The 26096-nt window shown below is 38.5% G+C and overlaps 2 protein-coding genes across 2 annotated transcripts; one reads left to right on the top strand and one right to left on the bottom strand.

The window, feature by feature from the left end:
• Window positions 1–14388: 14388 nt before the first annotated feature.
• On the bottom strand, window positions 14389–22024 carry LOC140241861 (PRELI domain-containing protein 1, mitochondrial-like). The gene is made up of 4 exons (XM_072321614.1): window positions 21977–22024; window positions 16826–16999; window positions 15965–16187; window positions 14389–15340 (listed from the first exon to the last, which is right to left on the bottom strand). Exons 2-4 carry the CDS (start codon window positions 16912–16914, stop codon window positions 15038–15040), a joined length of 615 nt encoding a protein of 204 aa, XP_072177715.1. The 5' UTR covers window positions 16915–16999; window positions 21977–22024; the 3' UTR covers window positions 14389–15037.
• LOC140241452 (uncharacterized) lies at window positions 21686–25720 on the top strand. Its single transcript, XM_072321181.1, has 3 exons — window positions 21686–21769; window positions 23588–24401; window positions 25110–25720. The coding sequence occupies exons 1-3, from the start codon at window positions 21686–21688 to the stop codon at window positions 25718–25720; spliced, it is 1509 nt and encodes a 502-aa protein (XP_072177282.1).
• Window positions 25721–26096: the final 376 nt, after the last annotated feature.

Raw genomic sequence — 26096 nt, 5'->3', positions numbered from 1 at the left:
GGACTTCCAGCCAATTATTTCAGTGCCCTGACTTTATCTAGCCTCTACAGAGAAGAAAGCCCACACCACTTTGCACACTGAAAAACAAACCCCCAGCATACAAAAAAAGAGAAGAAATCAAACTGAGCTAATGCCTCTTAGAAAATAACAGACGTCATACTAATGCCGAATAGGGGAGTTTATACGCCATAATCGATGAATGTGTAGATATTACCCCTTTTTATTTGAATGTACCGTTCCTTTTCTGTTCCATATATGTGTAAGGCCTGTTCGATTATTGGCCATTCATTCATTCATTCATTGTTTATTTCTAATCTTATCTCAATTTTTCGTTTCACCTGCCAGAACTTCTTAGTCTTAAGCAGACTTTCTGATTTTATTTTGATTGCCACATCACGTTCCTCTGTTCTGTGTCATGTGACATATGAAATGTTGTATTTTGAATAATCTTATTGATATGAATTTAGTGTTTTGTATAATCGTAGTATATATTTTTTTGATGAATGTAATATCTGATTTTTTGATTGAGGTTTTGTAATAGATAGTAAGGGAATAAGAAGAGGTTGAAGAAGGGAAAGTGAAGAAGAGGATGGTAAAATTTATAATGAGGGGGAAAGAGAAGAAGAAGAAGATGAGTAGATGAAAAAAAAAGTTGTGGTTAGTCAGGTTAATTGTATGAACAATAGAGATTATTCATGAAAATGAGATAACAACTGATTTTGCTTCTATATGTGTAAGTTTTTAAAGTGTTTTAATATGAATATGATTTATATATATATATATATATATATATATATATATATATATATTTTTTTTTTTTTTTTTTTTTTTACAGAGAAGAATATAACTGATGTTTTATTGAAAGTTATAACGTCCATGCACTCTGTATTTTACTATTCAAGTTCAGCCTTTTGCAGGCACGCCGAAATTTTCTCCCTTTGATAAAACACTCAACTTTGTTAAAAACCGCATGTTGATTCATCATTGTTAAGGTGGTTTTTTTTCTCTCTCTTTGTAATGATGTGTTTGAATATGGGCCCTCCATTCATTCATTTATTTCTGATTTTATCTCAATTTTTTTCTCATTTGCCAGAATTGTTTAGTCTTAAGCAGACTTTTTAGATCAGTTTAATTACCATATTATGTTTCTGTGTTCTGTGTTATGTGAAATATGAAATTTGGTAGTTTGAATAATTTCATTGATACGAAACTAGTGTTTGGTATAATACATTGCAATAGTATATTTTTATGAATGTATATTGATTGATATTTTGTGATAGAGAGTAAATGGTATTTTAATTTTTATGATGGAAAATAATAATGTGTGATTATGATAAGGATAATTTCAGGGAATAAGAAGAGGTTGAAGGAGGGAAAGTGATGATAAGGATGGTAAAGTTTATAAGGAGGGGAAAAGAGAAGATGGAAGAAAAGAAAGTTGATTTTTTTTTAGTAAGGTTATTTATTAAACAAAAGAGATTATTTATGGAAATAAGAACAGAGATGTGAATAATTGTAATTGTATTTTTTTTTAATGGTAAAGGTTGATTTTATTGTGCAATAGTTAATATTTCTAATGTATGTTTGTATATTTGAATGTATTCATGATGATCCTTGTAAAATGTCCGCAATCCAGCCTCCTGGCTGCAAGAGATGTTATTTAATAAATACCTTTCAATTCAAATTCAATTCAATAAATGAAACGAGAATTAGGGCTGTATCAGTAATAACAACAAATTACTGTGAAGTTTTCATATATAGTTCGTGCACAAAATCTTGAACTTTCCGGTTATTTCTTTTGTTATTATTTTCACTCATTTACTATACTGTATCTATTGCTCAAATGCAATTATGCCCTTGTCTCAATTCCTACAAAAAAAAAAAAAAAAAAAAAAAAACGACTAATCATTATTTTGAAGTTATTCAGCCTGGAATGATATGTTTTTAATTACTTTTAACTCATTTTTTTTAACACGATCAATAAAAACTTGTGAGGTGATGAATCATCAACTCAATCATGCATATTCATATTAACTGTTTAAAAAATCAGCACAACTTCATAAAACTCTCTTATTTCAATCAGATTTTGATCAAAATTTTCACTGTTGTAGTCATAAACTTTTACCCTTTCCTGTTCAGACATTAAAGGCAAATTGAAGTCAAGCAACAGCTTAGGAATGCCTAATAGTTCAAAATTCCACCGGAAAGTGTTGATGTAATTGTATAATGCTAAGTACGCTTTCACAGGATTTTATCGCAAGTATAAATGAAGGTCGATACAAGACAATTGGAGCATTACCTTGCACATACAAATCCTTGCACTAGATATCGCATGCTTCGTCATCGATCCCTGGGGTGACAATCTATGTAGACCTATATCGGGCAATTTATGTAATATAGGCCTATACCTCTTCCAATACTTTTTTTTTTTTTACAGAGAGACGTGAGGAATCTCATGTATTGATCACCTAATTTTGTTAAACTAAAATTTTGTTAACCTGCATTATCAATATTAATGCCATGGACTTTTACAGAGCTAGCCTTTGGATTTGTGATCATCAATTTTCGCATTATCAATATTAATGCCATGGACTTTTACAGAGCTAGCCTTTGGATTTGTGATCATCAATTTCGTCTCAAGAGGGACAAAACCTAGCTATGACGCGATCTACCACACCACCAGTTATTTTTCCACAGAGCTGTATCAGTGGGCCTAATCATAAAAGGGTGAGAAGTCAACCATCACGTTTGATTGGAAAACTTTTCCGGTGAGTAATTGCGTTTAATTTCATCCTTCGACCGTGCATTCCATTTACAAAAAAAAAAAAAAAAAAAAAAGTGGTTTGTTTGTTTGCAGCACATGCATCTGCATTCACTAATACATGTATTAACCTTTCCTTGGACCTCTGACGCACATCTGATGACACAAACACTTTTTTGTTTTTCATACATACATACATACATACACACACACACACACACACACACACACACACACACAAATTAATTTAGATTGCCTGTGAGTTAATCTAATAAATCCAAGTTAATAAGAATTTGTAGCCATTTCTATCTGAGGTCATCTTATATATGTATTAAAGTTGTGTTTTTAAACGCAATGAAACGCATCGACTTTGAAAATAAATTTTGACTACCGGAAACTAATTGTGCTCTTTGACATAACTCTAACAAGATAAACGCATTGACTTTCTTGGGGGAAATAGGCTACAGGAATTAACTGACTTGTGACATGTTAATACATGTAACTCTAACAAAATAAACTACAAAACTAGAAATGTCGCTATGGCGACTGGTATGCCTCCACCATAATGCATGATTCTCCTAATAGGTCTATAGTACATGTGGACAATGTGTGATTACATTTTCACAAAACTGGCAAAATATTAAAATGACATATTTGTCACAAATGTGTTGAATGTTCACCTTCCTTGACCTAGGTTTAATTGGATGAATAGGAGAGCATGTATTTGGGGATTTAAGGACTTTAAGTTGACTTTGACGCTTTCATAAGTTTATGCTTTGAGTAATTTTCAAGGTATGGAGAAAAAGTGCAATTTCTGTATTGAATACATAAATTGTTACCATTTTCATCTGGCCTTTGACCCTAAAATTAATAAGAGAATTACTGTCAGGCAGAACATGCATAAATATGTACTAAGTTTCAAGATAACTTGAGCCACTTCCGAGATATGGAGGAAGAAGTAAGTTCAGCACTTTCACTTGATCTTTGACCTTTGACCTTTTTGAAAAAAAAAAAAACTTCCCAGAGAATCTCTATTAGGTTATACATGCATACACCAAGTAAAAAAAAAAAAATAATCCTGCTGGAATTGCATAAACATGAGGGAAGCAGTAAAATTTTGAAGTGTTGCCCTTAACCTTTGACCCCTGACCTTTGACCCATGAACCCCACATTGCCTAGATAATCACTGCCAGTCAGTACATGCATATATACTATGTTCCATGAAGATACCTTGAAAAATTTCCGAGATACGGAGAAAAAATAACATTTTAGCATATTTATTTGACCTTCTGACCTTTGACTTTTGATCTCATGACCCCAAACTTTCAGCAGAGAATCTTAATTGGGTAATACATGTATACGCTAAGTTTCAAGAAAATATCTTCAGGCATGGCATAGATATGGGGGGAAATAGTGAAATTCTAAGCATTTGACCTTGACCTATTGACCTTGAGCATGTGCACCCGAAAGTTGATAGGCATCATCCCCTAATACATAATCAAATACATGCCAAGTTTCATTAGGATACCTCAAAAGTTTTTTTAGTTACACTGTCCACAAAATTCATTACGGACTGACGGAAGGACGACGGGCAACCAGAAAACATGATGCCTCCGGCAACACTTCGTGGCGGAGGCATAAAAAGTATATGAAGTGATGATCTAAGTCCCTTGGATCAATGACTATGGTGTAATACATGCCCTATCCATATTATCTATGCACGAGCCCGATAGTAGTAGGACCAAGGAGGTTTGAGAAATGGAGTAACAACAGTCTCATTCCCTTTGATCCCATGTTTCATGCCGCCACTCAGAAATATTTGAAGTATGTGCTAAACTGGAGCTGCCTCACAGATAGGAAGACAATTGATTCATGTGGCATTGCATCATGACTCGTCACTCTCAAAGGAAGATATGTCTTTATGATGGTAGTTGCTTTTCGCCGTCCCTTCGTAGAAAACAAGCGGCACATTAATAGCACAGGCACGGGGATGTGCGAATAAAAATTGTACAAAAATTGATGAAATGAAAATTAAAATTACTCGTTTTTACATGACTTTACACTAATCTAACATATAAATGAATAAAGAACTATACTCGAAAATTATATCAGTTTCATTTGTCGAAAGCGATCGGAAAGATGATAAAATCGGCTTTGTAATGAGAGTACAGTTTCAAACATTTTCACGACGTACAGCTAAGGTTAACATTTTTGCATATAATCTTGGACGGGATTTACTTTTGTTTCGTATGCTTTATCATTAAGAGACCATTCATTCTATTTGACAAATAAACAAGCAGAATATAGACGATATAATGTTACAGTTTGAAATGAATCTTCAGATTGCTCAAAAAGACGGCGGCATGGAACCCTGATCATCAAAGGCACAAGTGCACCTGTGGAATTCTTTTGTGCATCAATAGAAAAATGGCTGCTGTTTGAATAATTACAGCCAGTTGGATCTCCATCTCTTAAACCTCCTTGGTAGGACTAAGACTAGGACTAGGACGTTTTCACATCAGCCCGATGTTTCGAAATAGCGCGCTATTTTCTGACTTGGGAAATTTTCCCGATAGCGAAATAGCGCGATATTTAATAATGTGAACACGAATTAGCACGCTAATTGTATCGCTCTGATCGAGAAAATTTCTCGACTCCAACTCGGGAAATTTCTGAATTAGCGGGATAGTGGCGCGCTATTTGATAATGTGAAAACGACTCGAGAAATTAGCGCGATGAATCCCATCATGCCTAGCGTGTGTGACCCGATCGATCGAGACACACTGCACACAAATCATGAGGAATTTTTGAGAGGGCACACACATTACTGATGCTGTTTGAACATACTCAGCTGTCGAATTAGCTATTTTAAAATTTCTAACTATTTGGGCTACCAGCTCTTCGGGCTGATGGGAATAAGAAATGAAATAGCGCTCTAATTCGCAATCGCGGGAAATATTTCGAGCTTGGATTTTTATCGGGCTGATGTGAAAACGCCTATTGTGCAAGAACAGACAACCGTCATTGTGTTCTCATGCACGCACGCACACGAGGTGGTATAGATTTAAATACGCATACCGTCAAATACCTCTTTGATTTATCAATAAGCCAATTCGTATATAACTGGCTCATTCTAGATATTTCATCATTCTTGGATAACACTGTCACTTTTTTGTTTTATTTAATTTCTTCAATTCAACTTGGAACACAGGGCAGTTTCCCATAACTGTATGATGAATAAAGCACAAGTGTATTTACTCATATTCTCTCTCTCTCTCTCCCTCTCTCTCTCTCACCAGAGGAAAAATTTTGTTATTTCAAGTACATGTATGACCTCATTCATATCCACCTCTACCGTCAGACCAAACACTAACTCCTTGAAAGTTTGATGTATGCTTTAAAGGACCTGTGCAAGTACAATGCAAATGCATGCCGACTCGTGTTGATTCATGATACCCTCAACATAATAATAATAATAATAATAATAATAATGATAATAATAATAATAATAATAATAATAATGATAATAATAATAATGATGATAATAATAATAATAATAATAATAATAATAATAATAATAATAATGATAATAATAATAATAATAATAATAATAATAATAATAATGTCTTATTTACCCAGGGTAGCCTCTTCAGTGTTGCCACTGCTCTACCAGAGGGCCCTGCTATTATTATTACCCTAGCGTAGCCAGGTACCACTGCAGGTACCCATTTATACTCCTGGGTCGAGAGGGACATAGTGAGTAAAAACATCTTGTCCAAGGACGTAAGCACTGGGCGGGACTCGAACTCGGGTCTTCCGATCGTGAGTCGGGAGTCTTATCCACTATGCCACAGCGCCCCACATTACTAAAGTGGCCACATGAATATCTAAATACAGTAGTTGTATGTGTCATATACAGTACATTTTGTACTTGACAATAATTTTACACTATTTTCTTCAGATTACCTGGATACGCCCTCAAAAGCAAACAAACGAACAAACACAGGGGCCGTGGAACGTTTTTCAGTGTGGGGGGGGGGGGGGGGGCTGCGGGACCGGGGGGGGGGGGGACGGGGGGTGGCAAGGTCAAGACCCCCCCCCCCCCCCCCCCCCCCCCCCCCCCCCCCCCCGCTTGGACGGGAAGAATCTAAGGGCGGAATCTTTGGGAATTGAAATTCATGAGTGTTGTGATTTTTTTTTCGATTTTTTTTTTCGGTTTTTTTTTTTTTTTTGACGAACCAAAAGTGGGGGGGGGGGGGCCGCTTCCGCGGCCCCTTAAACAAACAAACAAACAAACAAACAAACTTCGGATCGGACAATCCCTCGGATAGGACATAAAATGGAGGTCCCGTGTATGAGAGAGTAACAACTCATGCACGTAAAAGATCCCGCTTCATTCATTCATCGCAGAGAGCAGGGTGTTTAACCCGGTGAAGTGGTCCCACCTCACATCCAACTGGACCCCATGGAAGACCTGCTTAGCATAGCTGAATATGGGCTATCCGGCCATCTTCTCAAATGGGAATGAACAAACAAACAAACAAACAAAACCAAGATTCTGTCAATGGTATTATCTGTCAATCATTACGCGAGTATTTATAATGGATTTCATAAACGGAAAATGTGGAAATGCACCATTCCCTAGATTGAGTATAACTTGCATGTTTACAGGTTACGTAAATGATTAACAGAAGACATTGCAGGGAAACATACAAATTATGTTCAGTACAGGGAGGGTGCATTCCACCGTCTTTTAGTAATCATGGCACTTTGCCAGTGATTGGCAGATACTGTCAGTGACAGAATCTTGAATGGAAAGTATGTAATTTTGTGGGTGTATCCAAGTTATCTGAAGAAATATTGTAGAAAATTTACATGAAATGTATGGCACATACGTGTATTTATATATTCTTATGGCCACACCAGTGATGATCAAGTTTTTTTTTTATTTATTTATTTATTCATAAAAAAAAAAAATGAATCAATACAAGTCAACATGCATTTGCATTGCACAGTATCTTCACGCATTTCTGTCCAACAAGGTAAGATTGAAGAGTTGGGTGAATATAGGGCCTAATGATAATTGATATCAATTTATAAAGCACAGAATCACTGACAACATATTCTGTATTGCAAAAGCTCCTGATATGCTAAACAATAACAAACTTTTAAATGACCCCCCCAAAAAAAAACAAACCACATTTTGAATCTTGATTTAAAGAATGCCACAGTTGGGGATTTCCTCGTCAAATTTCTTATGGTAATTCCAAAGTTTGGCTGCTGGACAAGCGAATGCTTGTTCTCCTGACATGCAAATGACAATAAAGCAGTATGCTCATGCAGTCAAGAACACCATCACAGATTCACAGATAAGGGACAAAAGCAAGCTTGGGATTACTTGGTTCTTGATTCCTGTATTGGACCAGTCTGGAAATTGAAGACCTCAATATAAGAACGACCCAAGTCCAATTTTTGGCCAAATTCAGTTAGACAAAGGAAATTGTAGCTTACTAGTCAATGTACCCGTAGAGTGCTGAATCAGCCGAAGTGGGGCATGGGGGGGGGGGGGGGGGGGCTATGATGAAGTACATGTATCATGCTTGTTTGGCTTCAGCCAGTGCCCAGAAATCCTCTATGGGGATTCCCCCAGAAATGGTCAAGGTCACTGGGTCAATGGGGGTCAAATAACTGTTTTGCGCTACTCCTTGGTCCGATCTTGGCCAAACTTGCTGGAAGCATAAGTAGGCCTACACCTGGGAAATCCCCATTGAGGATATTTCTGGGGGGATCCCCATATTAGTAGGCCTACACCTGGGAGATCCCCATTGAAGGAGTAGCGAAAAACAGTTATTTGACCTTTGACCCCAGTGACCTTGACCTTTCCAAAAATGAACCCCTCAAGGGCAATTTCGTGGTCAACCTGCATCCACCCACTAAGTTTGATGGAGATCGGACAAAGGACCTGGGAGGAGTAGAGGATCAAACAGACAGACAGACAAACGTTGCTCGAATTATAGTATGATGCATGGACTCATCTTGTGTATAAATGATAAATCGTAATTACCCCCGGAAGTACCTGAAATGAATGAGTTAAATCTTATATGAATGTAAGAATGAAGAACTTTGGTCATTCTTACATTCATATTATAGCGCCCTCTCTCATCCTTCTCTCATCTCTATAGCAGAATATCATGTATATGATTCAAAGAACGACCCAAGTCCATCACACAAAATGGCCTCTCCACAATAATGTAAATGTTTGTATATACAATGTTACCTTCCCATCACAGTTGAATAGAACATAATTGGACAAATAAAAAGAAATGAAGTTTTTTTAAGTTTACTCAAAATGGTCTTCCATGGACTTGGGTCGTTCTTATATACAGATACTCAATTACATTTTGTATGTCAACGTTCATGACATAAAATCTTTGATTCATTTTACATAAATCTAATTCCACTCACGTGTCGCTGCCAGCATTTGTCAGACAACAGTACCTTATCTAAATTGCACATACAAAGTACACAGAATGCTTACACATGTATGTTATACAAGTATCTTACTCTTTTTCTGTTCTTTGTGTGAGTGTGTGTGTGTGATGTGTGTGTGTGTGTGTGTGTGTGTGTGTGTGTGTGTGACACAGTAAATTCACCTGGGCAGCATTGCATAAAATTTGTCAGTCACTGACGGACCTCTGGATGATTTTCAGACTTTTGCATTTGAACAACTTTTAGCTATACCAAGGACATGTAGTTTCAGAATTTATAGTGATTGGGCCGAGGAATAAGAATGTCTTCAAAAATTACAACAAATTGCAATGAACAAGGATGATGACAAGGCAGCCTCACCATAAGAATGCATGAGTTGGGGATCAAGGAAGCAGAACAAAAGAAGATGGCATGCATACATTCTACACAGGTGACCTTGTTAAGCATGTGGTATTGTAATGGAATTACACTGCTACATTTCTGAAATATGTGAGGCTCCTATGTCATCAACATTGTTCAGTGTAATTTGTTTAAAATTTTTCAGAGTAATGGTTTCTCTGCTCATGGACCACAATAAAGTCCCCAAATCTATACATGGAACTGTCGATTTATGCACTACATGATGTGAAATTATGAAAATTCCGTCTGGAATGCCCCTATAAGCTACTGGAATCTTTGCATCTGACTGGCTGAAAAGCAAATTTGTCAGTGAAAATCACTGACGAAACACTTGATGAAAAGCACCCTATTCACTGTCATGAGATTGTGGGTGGAATGGATAGTAGCAGCTTAATGCAGAGACATCCTTAGTAAGAGGCTTTGGAAGACACAGAACAAATTTGAATGATCACTTTACTGAATGTTATATTTTAACTTTGGTACATTCAGGACATCTTACATACATGAAGAAGAAATTGGTAATTGTATTACATAAATCATTTCATCAAATGCAGCATGTCATTGAAAAAAAAAAAAATTGTACATATACTGTACAGTTGGAATAATGAACCGTTTGACAGCAGTCATATGGTCAAACTTCACACCCCTCTCAAACTTATGAAGTAACACGACTTACATATCTGTGCATGACTCAATGGGTAGTTGAAATCTGATTTAAAAAAAAAAAAAAAAAAAAAAAATCAGCACTTTTACAGAGCTTGAAACAAACAGAGCAATTTGACTCATAATTTCAAATCCTCAGAACTACCGGCACCAACATGTTACCAGTATACATACATACATACATGTTTCATTACAAAAAAAAAAAAAAAAAGAAATGTCGCTATGGCGACTGACATGCCTCCGCCATAATGCATGATTCTCCTAATAGGTCTATAGTACATGTGGACAATGTGTGATTACATTTTCACAAAATTGGCAAAATAATTAAAATTTGTCACAAATGTGTTGAATGTTCACCTTCCTTGACCTAGGTCTAATTGGATGAATAGGAGAGCATTTGGGAATTTTAGGACTTTAACTTGACTTTGACCCATTCATAAGCTTATGCACTGAGTAATTTTCGAGGTATGGAGAAAAAGTGCAATTTCAGTATTGAATAGTAAATTGTTACCATTTTCATCTGGCCTTTGACCCTAAAATTCATAAGATAATCACTGTCAGGCAGAACATGCATAAATATGTAGTAAGTTTCAAGACAACTTGAGCCACTTCCGAGATATGGAGGAAAAAGTTAGTTCAGCACATTTACTTCATCTTTGACCTTTTGACCGTTGAGGCAAAAAAAGAAGAAAAAAAAATAGACTTCCCAGAGAATCTCTATTGGGTTATACATGCATACACCAAGTGTAAAAAAAAAATAATCCTGCTGGCATTGAATAAATATGAGGGAAATAGTAAAATTTTGAAGTGCTGCCCTTGACCTTTGACCCCATGAACCCTAAATTCTCTAGATAATCACTGCCAGTCAGTACATGTATATACACTATGCTCCATGAGGATACCTTGAACAATTTCCAAGGTACAGAGAAAAAAGTGAAATTTTAATATTCTTACTTGACCTTTTGACCTTTGACCTCATGACCCCAAACTTTCACCAGAGAATCTTAATTGCGTAATACATGTATACACTAAGTTTCAAGAAAATATCTTCAGGCATTGCATAGATATGGTGGAAATAGTGAAATTTTATGTATTTGACCTTGACCTTTTGACCTTTGACCTTGAGCATGTGCACCTAAAAGTTGATAGGCACAACTTCACCCCATAATACACATACAGTTAAACTCGCATAAGTCGATCTTCTCGGGACTGAGCAAAACACATCGACTTAGGCGATTTTCGACTTGTGCGCAAGTCGAAAAAAATCGACTTACAGTTACACCACACGTACATATGTATAATGTATATGTATGTTGTCTACTCTGGAGCCGAGAGCTGGAGCGGTGTGCCGCAGCACGGGTCGCCCGGCAGGGCCGCGGCTAACTTTGCATGGACAGTGCATTAGTATTGGCACAGGTCCGATTACTTTACACCCTTGTTAAACCTTGGGGAAGTGAATATGAACGATATTTGAGCAGTGATTGATTCCAGTTTACCATACCGTGGCTTGAAATGCGTGTAGAGGTGCAATTCTGATTTACCCGTGCCCGTAACTTTCCCCCTACTTTCCGCTTTGAAAACTCAGCAGCTTCATCCATACCACTCCACTGCAGGGCACTGCAAATGCAAATGCCCAAACTACACTGCAAGCTCAATACTGTACATGTAAATGAACGCATGTGTACTGTACGAACGCCTTACTGCGAGTGGAGCAATACACAGCCCAGTCGCTGTACGTACGTAGCGCGGCAGCTGACAGGGCTGTACCAGCGGACCTCCAAACACGAAGAGAGTTCAACGAGTTCATGCGATCGCTTTGAATTTTGATACTTTACATCATCTTTTGTTGTCACCTCAAACTCATCTGACAAACAAAATAATAATGAGTAATAAATAATGAATAATGACAGTGATCTATTACACAATAAAATCTTATTCGACTTAGGCACAGTGAATTCAATGGTTTTTCCGTGAAAGCGTTCTTGGAATTTCATCGACATAGGCGAGTATTCGACTTACAAAATTCGACTAATGAGTGAATTAATACACGTAAGTTAATGGGGAAAAATCGGGACTTTTTAAAATCATCGACTTACGCGATTATTCGACATATGCGATGTCGACTTAGGCGAGTTTAACTGTACATGCCAAGTTTCATTAGGATACCTCAAAAGGTTTTTTAGTTACGCTGTCCACAAAATTCATTACAGACGGACGGATGGAAGGAAGGACGGACGGACGGACAACCCGAAAACATAATGCCTCCGGCACCACTTCGTGGCGGAGGCATAAAAAATGCATGTAGCATTAGAAACAGCAGACACTTCCAAGTGACAACCATTAAGGGCAAACACCAGCATATATATTTCAAACTGTTTGAGACCATGCTACTCAAATGTGTCGTGCAGCTTTTGCTACTGAGATCATAATATGTGTGTACAATTTGTTCATGTATTTCCTTCTAAGGGTGAAAATGTTCCATTGGTAATCTGACCAATCACCTTACTTGGTGCTGGTTGCACAGTTGCACCAGCACATTGCACTGTCATATTTGATCTTCAAATTCAAACTTAAAATCTGAGACATTTCATCACTTAATCAGGACTGTTTTAAAGAGAAAACAGAAAGAAAGAAATGAAATGAAATCAACTAAATAAACAACAACTCTGGCTTACATTTGTTTTAGCCATTTGTGCTGACAAAGGCAAGTTGCAACTTAAGCTATTTTACTCTCTACGTATTACAGTATACACCAATCTTACTTGCCTCATTTGTCAAATGCACACTATGCAATCTGGCATCACATAGTACGATTGTACCAAGTCACGCCAGAGAAAGTTACTTCCACTGTAGAAAACAAAAGCCTTCATTCTGCTAAATATTTGCACTATAACTGGGCTTTTACAATCTGCCAGGACTTCATATCTGAATGTGAGAGATATATTATGAAGGACGGCAATATACAATGTATATCAGTATACACGACTTCATAATAATCAACATGATATGAAGGTATGATGGTATTCACTGTGTATCACACTGAGAAATGGTTCTAAGTCTCATTTAGCTTGTTTGATTGGTTTGTAAAGCTGACTCGCACTACCATGAAGTCCTTGGAACCAGCAGTTTTCTTTCATTGTACCAAAATTTCACTACAGCGGAACAAACGAAGTATACACAGATGTATAAATAATAATTGGGACATGAATTTTTACTTTGTTGTAACAGAGTTCATTATCATTGGGAAAGCTCTGTCTGAAAATCAGTATTACATACAATTAGTATTCATACAAATGTGGACATGAAATCACTTAAAAATCAGTATACGTTGTTGCATACCTGCCACCCTTGAAATTCCATGAACAGGAAATGGGAGAACATTTTCAAAGATTGGAATTTTTACTCACTTTCTACATATTACTATCAGCACGTATCCGTAGAAATTGGAATACAAGGTTGAATAAAATTTCTTGAGGGCCCTCTTGCCGAAAACTTGAGATCAAACTTTTCAGTCAGAAATCAAACATGAGTCAGCGAATACAGTACTCAAGTCTGATTGGCTGACAACTGACTTATGTTTGATTTCATCTTTTTATGCAACAGGGCCCTGTTCTAAAAAGGAAAAAGAACAGAAAAAGCAAAGAAGCAAGTCTTATCAAAAAGGAATAGTTGGTAGGTGTATTTTCTTGTCATACATGTAACTGAAATATGACTACTTTGGCTTTGATAATTCACAAGAATAAATGAGCTGATTAATGTCTTGCTGAATATGCAGTATATTTCACAAGTATAACATTTTGCAAATTGGATCTAAGTAAATAATGAGTGTGGGTGAATTTACGATTGAGAATCAGAGTGAGGGAAGAAGGAACAATCATTTTCCCCATTCATGAGAAAAGTGAGTGATTTCCCACCCTGAAGACAATGCATGACATCTTCCTTATGAGAGGTAATATGACCATGATGTAAATTTCTCAAATACAGTTTGTAATTGCATATCTGCAAAGTTAATGAAAATTTACAACATTGTGAAATACAATGTATATCACATATAAAGTGTAGCATACCAGAGGAAAAAAAAAATGGGTACTATGGAATATATACTGTGTGTATTTTTACCTACGGATATTGAGCTCTCCACAGAATTGTAATGATGTTAAATAAAGTACAAAAACCTGTGTTCTTGGCAATGAGAAACACAGTTATTTCACTCATTTCTCCATTTGTCTTGAAATCAGACACAAGCTGGTTACAGACATCATGGTATCCTGAGTGCCAAGCGAAGCCTGTTGCCCTCAGCTCACTCCAAAGACTGCAGTAAAGCAAGACATTTTGGCAGCATGAAATTTTTGCGAATTGCCACTGGCATTCAATGCATACAGCGTAAACAAGAACTTTTGCACGTATTTAAATTTTGCGAATCTTGGCTCTCCTGAAATTTGCGAAATTAAAATGCATGTGAAAATTTTGTTTTACAGTACAGTCAAACCTGTCAGTAGCGGCCACCCAAGGGAAACGACAAAAGTGGCCACTACAGACAGATGGCCACTAAGACAGGTTTGACTGTATGTTCCTTCTGCTCATACTGAAACCATTATTCTCCACCTGCTTTCCACTCTACCTGCATTGATTGATAGTCGTACTCGAGCACATATACATCTCTATATAAATATACGTATTGTATCTCTAGGCAATTTAGTGCCAGTAGGGGCCAGCTGGTGCACGTCACTGGACCACCCCACGGGCCTGGGCCGCCATGTCCTGGGCTTTGGCCGTTGCCTGGTTCCTGAGTTTGGACATCTCCTGAGGTAGTGTGTCTTGGACAGTCTCTGGCATGTAGAGCTTATCAATGATGTGCTGCAGCGCTTTGTTCGACTTGGCCATGTTGGCCTTGTAGCGCTCGACCCCAAAGGCCATGAGGGCTCGGGAGACACCGTAGAGGCTGGAGTTGACCCAGATGGACCTGTGAAGCTCTGTCCAGCTGTGATTGTCCTGTGATGGCTTGAACACACACTTCTCCTCCAATACCTGTGTTGCAACAAACAACATTGAAAAACAAACGTGGAAACAGCGGCACTTCATTAGTCTGTTAACATCAGATTCACGCGTTCTAGAGTCATAATTGTATAAACATTCTGAACAGAAAGTTGGGAATGTATGAACTGCATAGCTTTTTTTTTTTTAGTTTCTTTTGATTGTCTCTAGGTGTATGTCTCTTACTAATTTTTATGCTCCGTGACAATTTATTCCAAAAACTGCTGTATGCATCACAGTCAATATAAAAACTCAACATTTCAACTATCATACCACTGATATACAAATCATAAACTATTCTTCCTTTCATAATTGACAATTACAAGAAAATGCAGTGTACATGAGAAAAAAAAAAAAATTATCATCTCACTTCAAGCAACATATGAAAAAAAAAAAAATCATTACCCACAAAAGAACAAACTAGAGTCTCATGAAGAAGTCTCTTAGACTTGCTGGAGCCTGTACACCTTGATTCTTCCCTGACACAAAGAAATATTAAAGCTACGTGTTCTTTCACTATACAGAAAAGAAAAAAAAACAATAAATGGATTAATGGACTGTCGCAGACTCACAGACCTATCCTATCATCTTCAGCAATGTGACATGTGACATGCTTACCATGAAGTTTGTATAGCCAATGTTTCTGGTGTAGGTAGTCAATGTTCTGGCCTTTGGATCCACAATGCTCTCTTCAACAATGGATACAAATCTGGAGTAATTCCCAAAGATGAAGCTGCCCCATTTCGGCATTCGATTGGTCTTGGTCAGAAGCCTTATGCTGTACAGCTTGGAGTCTGCCCCCACATGGCGTGCGACTACGTCTTCAGACAGAACATGCTTACTGAAATGTAAGTGACACAAGGAGAATAAAGCAAAAAAAAAAAAAACCAAACAAACAAACAGATGAACCATGGAGCTACAGTTTTGTAGCTCCATGGATGAACATAGAAACTTTTGCAAAACATGAAAATCCATACCTATTATCCCGCATACAATAGTTGCTTGTTCCGAATATTAGCACAGGAAAAGCAGGCATTTCATTCGGTTGCCAAGTGTGGTCCACTAAACTTTCACAGAACAGACATGTATTTCCTGCCACAGAGCAGTTTGATTAGCTCGTTATTTGCTTCTCAAATAGGGATGGAGTCTAAAAGCACTTATCTGAGCCCATTCCTTGCCACATGTTATCTTTTTTCTATCCCATCATAGTACTAATAATTCGTTATATCAATTGTTACTACAAGGTAGCTGTCATAATAAATACATTACCAATAAAATACTGGTCATGTCTATGTGTAATCTCAGTCATGTGTTGCATAAGACTCAGAGTACAGTTACTTGTAATTGGGTAAAAAAAGAAAACAAAATGATACGAAGGAGAGTTTGACTTTAAATTCTGCAGCATGATAAAGATAACTGCCTGTTTTTCAGTTTGTTTGTTTGTTTGTTTGTTTGTTTTATTCCCACATACAACGATACCTGTATGGTCCTGGATACTTTTGCCAGAATGCTGATGTAACTTGGTCCCATGAGTTTTTGAAGATGGTTGCTGAAGTGAAGTACTTCATCCTTCCAGACAGCACAGTTGCAACTAGTGTTATGGCTTGTTCACTCTCACAGCAGAATATTTCAGATCTACCTTTTCCTCCCAACCTGTGATGGGTGAGGAAGAAAACAAAAAAGGATCGAATTTATTGAAATAGATTGACTGAATTCAAGGAACATATTATAGAAAGGTGGAGGAAAGTAGTCAGTGTTCAAAGCGAGAGAAACCTACAGGAAGATCTTTACATAGTCATCAACACATTTCAGAACACAATTTCAATATTGCATGCACACACAACAAGAACAATGTTGTGTCTGATATTTGCACATTCAATACAATTTACCTTGAAAACAGCATTCTTGGTACATACCTGCCAACACTCGGTACTGCTTTTGAGAGATTTCAGACACATATAGTTTTTAAAAAAAGAAATCTATCATTGTTTTCGCTAATCTGTCATCCAACCAAATTATTGAGGAAATTGAGATGAAATACAAGTCAATACACTGCCCGCCCCAAATGTTATAATACACTTGTGAACAAAAGCAAGCTAAGCTAGTATACAATGTAGGCCCTACATCTATAGTATGGCTACAGCAGCTTGCGACTCTAGACTAGCCTGGTTGGGCTGTGAAAACATGTCATCTAAAATGAGACTGAAAAGTGATACATTATACTTGACTTAGTACGTGGAGTAAATAAGCTGCATAATTTTTATTGATTTGATTGACACTGGTAAACTACTAAATAAACATGCTTTCTATTCATTTCCTCAGTGTTCCTGACAACTCACCACCAAACAAACAAACAAACAAACAAACAAACTGTAGATGTTTAAACTTTAAATGAAAGTCTAAAATGTGAATGCTGAGGCCTATCATGTGATTGCTGGTGAGATTCAGAGCCACTGAAAATTTGGAAGGAGTAGAATGTGTCTGTGAACAATCATGCCATCGTAAGTGTTATTGTGCCCTAATCGTAGCCACCCAAAGGCTAAATACACCTTGCGGGTGGGGAGCACAAACGCATGATAATCATTATGAGGTGGCAATGTGTACTATTGTACCATCACCGACAAAATACAAAGCACTACTAATTATTTCAAGGGGCTCTTGAAAGAATACCGGTAGCAGTTTTTGGCCTTGGAAACACTTTGAGTTTAAATGTGCCTGCCAAATCCTCCAAATCCCAAGCAAACGGTCAGCACCACCTACGGGCACAGAAAGCTGTCAACACGGTCGAACAATTACAGATGATAGCCAACATTGTGCGTGTGTGTGTGTTACATTTTGCGTGTTTGTATATCATTCTGGGTTGTAAAAATATCCTGAGGTTGTGTACTTGGGATTTGTTTCGTTCTGATAACAAGAATGCAAAAAAAAAAAAAAGAAGAAAAAAGAATTATAAACAAATAAAAATGAAGCATGGATTTATTAGAGTTTTTTTTGTAAAAATGACCTTTGCCATCTTCTTACTGAGCAAAGCCCAAAGAGCACCAAGGAACGATGTTAATACACTAATGGCATACAATTGTAATAATCAGGTATGGTGGTCGGATACTCTCTATACACCTTTGCATGTATACATGTTATGATGTTCATATCAGTCTGTGGTAGAGACATTATACATACACTGTACGTTGAACAAGGTACAGTGTACCAGACTGCCAAGTATTGAATGTATGGTTGACCAAAAAAACACAAATGAAGTGCTTTTTAAATATCAGATATCACAATGGCACGAAGAAGAGAATAGAAAATATGTGTTTGTCTGCTCCTTGGAGCGTGAGTCTTTGCACTTCTCACCATCTCAACCGTAGGCATTCAATTTAGTACAGAGCAATTTTTTCCCTCCCCACTGTCACTCTAAATGTCTTCCATGAAGCACAACTATTGCTTTTTCCTTCCCCACTGTTGAAACAAACAAACTTCGGCAGGAAGCATTCAAGCACAATGTTTGTGTTTCCCATCACAATGCTTTTAAGTGCTGGGATTTTTAAGTACACCGGTCCCTTTATATGCGAATGAATTACAAACAACTTTTCAACAAAATGTGTGATCAAAAGAAACAATTTGGCTCATATACACTGCATCTTTTGCAACAGAGTGATTGCTCATATATATGTAACATTCCACAAGTTGGAACAGTTTTTGCTAAAAATGTGATGTTTACATGACTCAAAAAGGTATAGAATGATTTGCCTCTTGAAACAACTATGCAAATTGTAAGCATCTTGTTCTACATCCTGACTAAGGACATGTTACTTCACTTCTGGTCTTACATAATTGTTTTCAAGTAAAATTGATTTACGTATAGATCTAAGTTTACAAGAGTACTTCGACTTGGGTATTCAGTTGTATCTATGACCCAAAGAACTATTTAGAATTCACTTGAAACGATATAGAGGTGTAGAAAAATTTAAATTAGCATGATAGCCCTGTCACCTACTCTAATTAGTGTCTAATAACCTTAGAGATGTCTAGATATACAATAATGTGTAAAAATATTTTCTTTTCATTTATAAAATGTTATTGTACACGCCAAATAGTTCACGAGGTTTTTATTTTCGCGAATTTCGCGAGTCAGGTGCTATTCGCGAAATTAAAGACTCTCGAAAATATTGACTCTGATCCCGATGTGAATGTGACGTATGCCTGTACTCTTCACTGTTCAGTACAGGACTCCACAATCGCGAATTTAACCACTCGCGAAATCGTCTAGAATTCCCGATTCGCAAAAATTTAGACTCGCGAAATATATGGCGTATACAGTATATCATGTAAAGCAAATAATGCACACTTTAAAACACTCAGTAAAGCAAGCTGCCCATAATTTGACCGCCAATTACACATAGAAACCTACAAGTACATGCTTTTGCATGCTGTCCAATTTTGGCACAGGAGGCCAAACCATGGTGCAGCGTTTTTTTTTTTTAATGTATGTATGTGTGTAGTACAACCTCTACCTCATTTCTTATGATGCGACTGCACATACAAAAATCAATATTCAAGCATCGACATAAATGCCAAATTGAAATTACAGTGTAGCTGTTAGTGTTACTTTCCCTTGCACTGGCCGTGGCATGGACAGAAATAAAAAAAAAATCCCAACTTCAGCTGCGCCAGAAAAAAAAAAAATACAGGTAGATCTATTGGAAGGTATCTAAAAATGTACAAAGTAAAGCCTAGAGGTCTATCAATAGAGTACAACACTGTAGATGGCTAAACTCACAAAGTCTTGAACTTAGGAAAGATAAGCTTCCAGGAACAGAACAGGCACAAACACTACACTGTTATTCGAATGGCATTCACTCTCGTATACTACAACGTACAACGTAGGTAGTCGGAGAGGCGCCCTCTAGCTCTCCGACTACCTACGTTGTACGTTGTAGTATACGAGAGTGAATGCCATTCGAATAACACGCAGATGAGGAGTGAAGCAATAAGGACGTTTACAGACCTGATTTCAGCCACAAATTTCGGTGAGTTTTTGACGTAATCAAACAAAAAATCGCATACCGATTATTGAATGATTATCATAGATTATGATAATTCCTTGTATTTTAGTTTTCCATGATTAATAAAGATATTCATGAAGGAGTCGCACAACCACACTGAAAAATGACAACGTCTGCGAAGGAATACAGGCAACGGCTGCGTGTAGTAATAGTTGTAGGTTAGCCCGACCAGACCCCGTGCGCTAAGCTAGCACGGGGTCTGACGGTGTGTGATACACATATCTACGGAACCCCATACACATATCTACTAAACCCCTCGAACACGGCCACACAACAACAAAACTATTGAAAATTTCTACATTCTTTTCACAAATTTTACGAATCACTCACGTGAATTGAGATACTTGGACTATGAGCATGCTACGTGTGTGTATTTCAGTCCATAGTGAGCCCTCACGCAACATACACTGAGCAAAAAGTCCAATCTTAACCCGGAATGCTGTGATCATCGCGGGGCCATTCAAAATAAACCTTTCCCAGCTTTGAACGATGCAAATTGCGCTGCTAGAGTTTGTACGCCCGCAAAGTCAACAGCGCCCTCTTTGCCCAGTGCTGCGCCGACATTTCGAATCATTTCTGCAATTTCTACTATTTCTGCGGCGTACAGGATTAAAAAAGGTGCAATTTTTGGTAAGTTGTAAAATGAGTATATCAATATCAATAGCTGAAAACGGTAGCTAAATAGATAAAGTTTTCACCTTATGTAGTCTTAGTAACAAATATGGTGCAGTGAATTCAAAGTCGCGTCGGCGCCCCGGAATACAGAGATTACGGAGTGTCCACACCGTACAGCCCTGTCGCGACTTACACTTGTGTACAGCGACAGGGCTGTGTATAGTTAGTTGTAGGTATGATTTTGTATGTAATTTTATTATGTAGGGCACCTAGGGCCTAGTATAATTTTGTATACTCGAGTTTAACAACTATATTGCAGAAAAGCTTTAAAAGTTTAGTAAACTTAAATGTCTGAAAACTGGTGTTTTTTTAAAGTAACTTTTACTCTATACTTTTCAAGTAGAAGTCTAACAAAGTTAGGCCTAAATTTAATGCAATCCAAATCTATTCCAATGCCAATGCAATCATACCCATGTTTTGCTCCTCCTTGTTTATACACTTAAATGTAATGAAAAGATATAGAAATGTAATGAAAGGATATTCAAGTTCTGCAAGAATCTTCAAGGTTGAAGGAAGCAGACTACTGGTACTGACAAGAAGAAGAAGAAGAAGAAGAAGAAGAGAAGAAGAAGAAGAAGAAGAAGAAGACTTTAGTCCCATTATGCTACTGTGTGCCGCGCCGTCATGCCGCAGACGAGACGAGGCCGAGCGAGAGGCGACGCGACAGAATGCAGCTAGAGTTGCGGTACGTACTGTGTGTACCAGTCTAGAGTATAGTAGAGTAGGCCTAGTACATCACAATTCCATAGGCAAGGGACTACAGACAAGTGCAGTGTGCCTCCATTGCCGTGCAGCCCTACAGCACGTGCGCCAGTACTCGGTGTCAATTTTTAGTGATACTGTCGGCATTTCCACACAAACTGAGTAGAATATGAAAACCCTTCAAACTCACCTCGTACTTTAAATAAGTGATTTCAGCAACATTTTTCCCCAGTCAAGTTGAAGTAAATAAGCTCTGTTCACCTACTCTGTCGGTCGGATCAAGCGGCAGCACTCGACGTACGTGCACGTTTTCACGTTCACTACACATCCGGCCGTATGCATATCGAAGCGAACCGAATGCATCCATGCAACATACTACGTGTAGTACACTAATTGCTGTACCATTGTACCAAGGAGCTATTAATAGCTCCTTGATTGTACTACAAAATCAGGGGTGGGGCTGGGGTGTGCTGTTTAGTGCATGCAAGCGCTATTCGGCTAGCGTGCATGCAGGGCATCGTGTGTGTGTGTGTGTGTGTGTGGGGGGGGGGGGCATTTCGAGGAGCAGGCAACGAATTTCTTTTTTGGTTGGCATTTTGTAGAAGACAGTGTTTATCGCTTTTCACCACAGTCCAGTGAGACTAGCGTGTCATGACGTCATCACGAGAAGTGTAGGGCCTAACCAGTAGTAAAGACGGGGTACCCAGTACCTAATTTTTTCTTTTGTTCTAGGACTCAAATTGAGGAAAGGAATCTTGAAATTGGAAGAATAATGCAGGATTCGTCCTTTTTTTTTCTGTCAGTCAAAACCTTTTTCAAAAGTGTCACTATTTTGATATTCACATTCATATCTTTAACACAGATAAACTGTTGTTTTACACTCAGGGGAGTGCAGTGGATAAGTAGACCCTTTTCACTGTTTCAGGACAACTCTCACATCCAAGAAAAACTGAAATTTGGCGAACAGTGAAAACATCCGAAAGTTTCAAAAAGAAGAGCATATATCAGTCATGATCGTTTTCAATGTATGTTCCCCTTTGATGCCTTCGCTAACACTATGCCCTGCACGATGTTGGTGTTTCATGAAAAAAGATTTCAGCTTTCAGGGAGGGATCCAGGATCGAAGGGGAGGCGCCTTTACAAAATTAAAGGGGCGCACGAGACCCCCCATTTATTTCTTTTTATTTCTTTTGTTTTACATGCACTGGTTTTAAAATCCTGGGGTCCGTTTCATGAAAGTCTTATGAGACTTTTCGCAATGCGAATGGAGGAGGAGTCTTTCTAGCTATCAAACAGGATATTGCATCACTTGGAAGACCAGAGTTTGATTGCCAAGCAGAAGTGTGTTGGGCCTCTATAGACTTTCCAAAAAGTGGAAAACTCTATGTTGGCAGTTTCTACAGACCACCTAGTACCAAGCCAGAAGTAATCGACGAACTGCAAAACTCATACTCCAACATTCTGAATAAACAGAGGAAATTGCCAAATGTCATTCTCACAGGTGACTTTAATCTTCCTGACATCGATTGGGAGCATACCACAACCACCAACCCAAGAACACATGCCATCCACTCTAACACCCCGTTTATACTAAGGAAAAAGGGGGTTAGTTCCTCAACTTTATCAACACAGGCAATCTCACCCAGCTTTGCAAAGAATGCACGAGACCAGACTCCGGAAACACACTTGATCTGATCCTCGCTACCAACCCTCAAGTAGTCGACTGTATTCGTGTGGAACCAGGAATCAGTGACCATAACATCATCCTTTTCAACATCAACATGGTCCCTAACTTCTACAGAAGAAACCAGCCAGGATCATTTATCAGTATAACAAGGCTGACCGTGAAGTTATCAAGGAAAGATGCAATGTCCTGGCCAATCATTACTTCAACAGGGAACCCGATCATGTAACAGTTGAAGAGAACTGGCTGTTCTTCAAGACATCTCTTTTAGAGATCATGAAGAGTATCCCTCAACAGAAGTCTATAACCAAACCCAGCTATCCATTCATCACACGCCACCTAACCCGTGAAATGAACAAGAGGGATAGGCTGTATAAACGTGCAAAGCGGACACGATCTCCCCAAGACTGGGAAACCTACAAAAGGAAGAGGAATGCAGTACAACGTATGACAGACCAAGCTCACAGTCACTTCCTTAACGATGTTATCGGAGACAGCCTAACAACTGACCCAAAGAAGTTTTGGAGGTATGTGAAGTCTCAGAGGAGAGAATCTGCTGGCATACCAATCCTCAAAGTCGATGACAAATACTACTCCACTGATATAGAGAAATCAGATGCACTAAATGCTCAATTCTCATCAGTGTGCACCAGAGAGAACTCTCATCAACTTCCTGATAAAGGTCCTTCTCCATATGACTCAATCGAAAATCTCGAAATCAGGGAATCGGGCATTCTGAAACAGCTGAAGGAACTGAATACCACCAAAGCAAGTGGACCAGATGGAATACCAGCCAGAATGTTACACGACTATGCTGAAGAGCTGTCGCCCATCATCACACACCTCTTCCAACAATCCTATGAAACTGATGAGATACCCCAAGACTGGAAAAAAGCCAGGGTTACCAGTATCTACAAATCTGGCAACAAAAGTAATCCAGCTAACTATCGACCAATAAGTGACATGCTTGTGCTGCAAGATAATGGAGCATCTTATCCTCAGTCATGTTTCTAAACATCTCGCCATCAATGACATCCTTGTGAAGAACCAACATGGATTCAGGCAACACCTGTCTTGCGAAATCCAACTGACTGAAGCTATTCATGATTGGGCCTCAACAATCAATCAACAACACCAGACTGATACCCTATTCCTTGATTTCAGCAAGGCGTTCGATAAGGTTGCCCATTGCAAACTCATCTCCAAACTAGACTTCTATGGTATACGTGGCCATACTCTGCTCTGGATTAAGAGTTTTCTTTCGGGAAGGTCTCAGACAGTAACCATCAATGGTTCTTCATCTTCAGCTGTTGACGTCTTATCTGGAGTGCCGCAAGGGTCGGTCCTTGGACCTACCCTTTTCCTGGTATACATAAATGACATCTGTGACGAGATCTCATCACCAATCCGGCTCTTTGCTGATGACTGTGTGGTATACAGATGCATCAGATCAAGATGTGACTAGGAACTCCTCCAAAAAGACCTCTCAACCCTAACAAAATGAGCAGAGACATGGGACATGGCCTTCAACATCAAGAAATGTGCACACATGACCATCACCCTCAAGCGTAAACCAATGACATGTTCCTACATCATGCATGGGCAAGAGTACCACAGACAAAATCCTACAAATACCTAGGTGTCACAATTACCAACGACCTGAGTTGGGGTGTACACACACAGAAAACCCAGGCTAAGGCCTCCAGAACCCTTGGCATCATTCGGAGAACCCTAGGCAAATGTGACAAGAAGGTGAAGGTAGCTGCATATAACCAACTCGTCAGACCTCAGCTTGAGTACGCAACCTGCACCTGGAACCCACATACCCAGAAAGACACCCAGATGTTAGAAAACATCCAGCGCCAAGCAGCCAGATTCGTGTTCCATGATTACTCAAGGGAATCCAGTGTCACCTCTATGCTCTCTTCTCTCGGCTGGGATACACTACAGCATCGTCGCATCCTCCATCAAAGCGAGATGTTGTACAAGATCCACTATGGTTTTGTCAACATAGCCATGCCAGAAGAAATCAGGATAGCACACAATAACACAAGGAAACACAACCTGTCATACCTCCAACCATACTCCAGAGTCAACTGCCACCTCTACAGTTTTTACCCCAGAGCCATAAGAATTTGGAACACTCTCCCTGCCAAAGTAGTAACATCAGGTACTTTGATGACCTTTAGGAGTGCAGCCCTCCCTGTCATTAGACAGATGGCGCCGCCCCCTACTCTTAAGATGCTGTAATGAGAGGCACACCCGCACCGAGCACCTGCACCTGTATATAGATGCACCTGCGCTCACGTCACCACAGGCACATGCTACAGCACACCGCACGGCACAGCCCTCTCCAGGACAGCGTCTTCGCTTTTGGGAGAGTACTCATTCAAGGTTCAAGGTTCAAGGTATGAGAGACTTCATGAAATGGATTTTACTTCTCTTTGAAAGTCTCTCACCCCATTCTGAAATTTATAATGTAAAATGATTTTTATGTGATCACTTTATATAAAAAAGACGCACCCCCCCCCCCCCCCGAGAAGGAAAAAATTGACTTACCGTATAATACTAGTACATGTACTAAAACCCCGAGTAAAACGTCACAATATGGTACGCCGATGTACGC

Source organism: Diadema setosum, chromosome 18 (assembly GCF_964275005.1).
Source record: "Diadema setosum chromosome 18, eeDiaSeto1, whole genome shotgun sequence".
Lineage (NCBI taxonomy): Eukaryota > Metazoa > Echinodermata > Echinoidea > Diadematoida > Diadematidae > Diadema > Diadema setosum.
Note: the sequence above shows the minus strand (reverse complement) of the source record. Positions and strands in the feature narration are given on the sequence as shown.

Coding starts and splice junctions, on each gene's coding strand:
- LOC140241861 (XM_072321614.1), bottom strand. CDS start 16,914: ATGAAGTACTTCACTTCAGCAACCATCTTCAAAAACTCATGGGACCAA. Junction 16,188..16,825: donor AAGTATCCAGGACCATACAG/GTATCGTTGTAT, acceptor CTTACATTTCAG/TAAGCATGTTCTGTCTGAAG. Junction 15,341..15,964: donor TTGGCTATACAAACTTCATG/GTAAGCATGTCA, acceptor GTTGCAACACAG/GTATTGGAGGAGAAGTGTGT.
- LOC140241452 (XM_072321181.1), top strand. CDS start 21,686: ATGCTACTGTGTGCCGCGCCGTCATGCCGCAGACGAGACGAGGCCGAG. Junction 21,770..23,587: donor AGAATGCAGCTAGAGTTGCG/GTACGTACTGTG, acceptor TAACTTCTACAG/AAGAAACCAGCCAGGATCAT. Junction 24,402..25,109: donor CTACAAATCTGGCAACAAAA/GTAATCCAGCTA, acceptor ACAAATACCTAG/GTGTCACAATTACCAACGAC.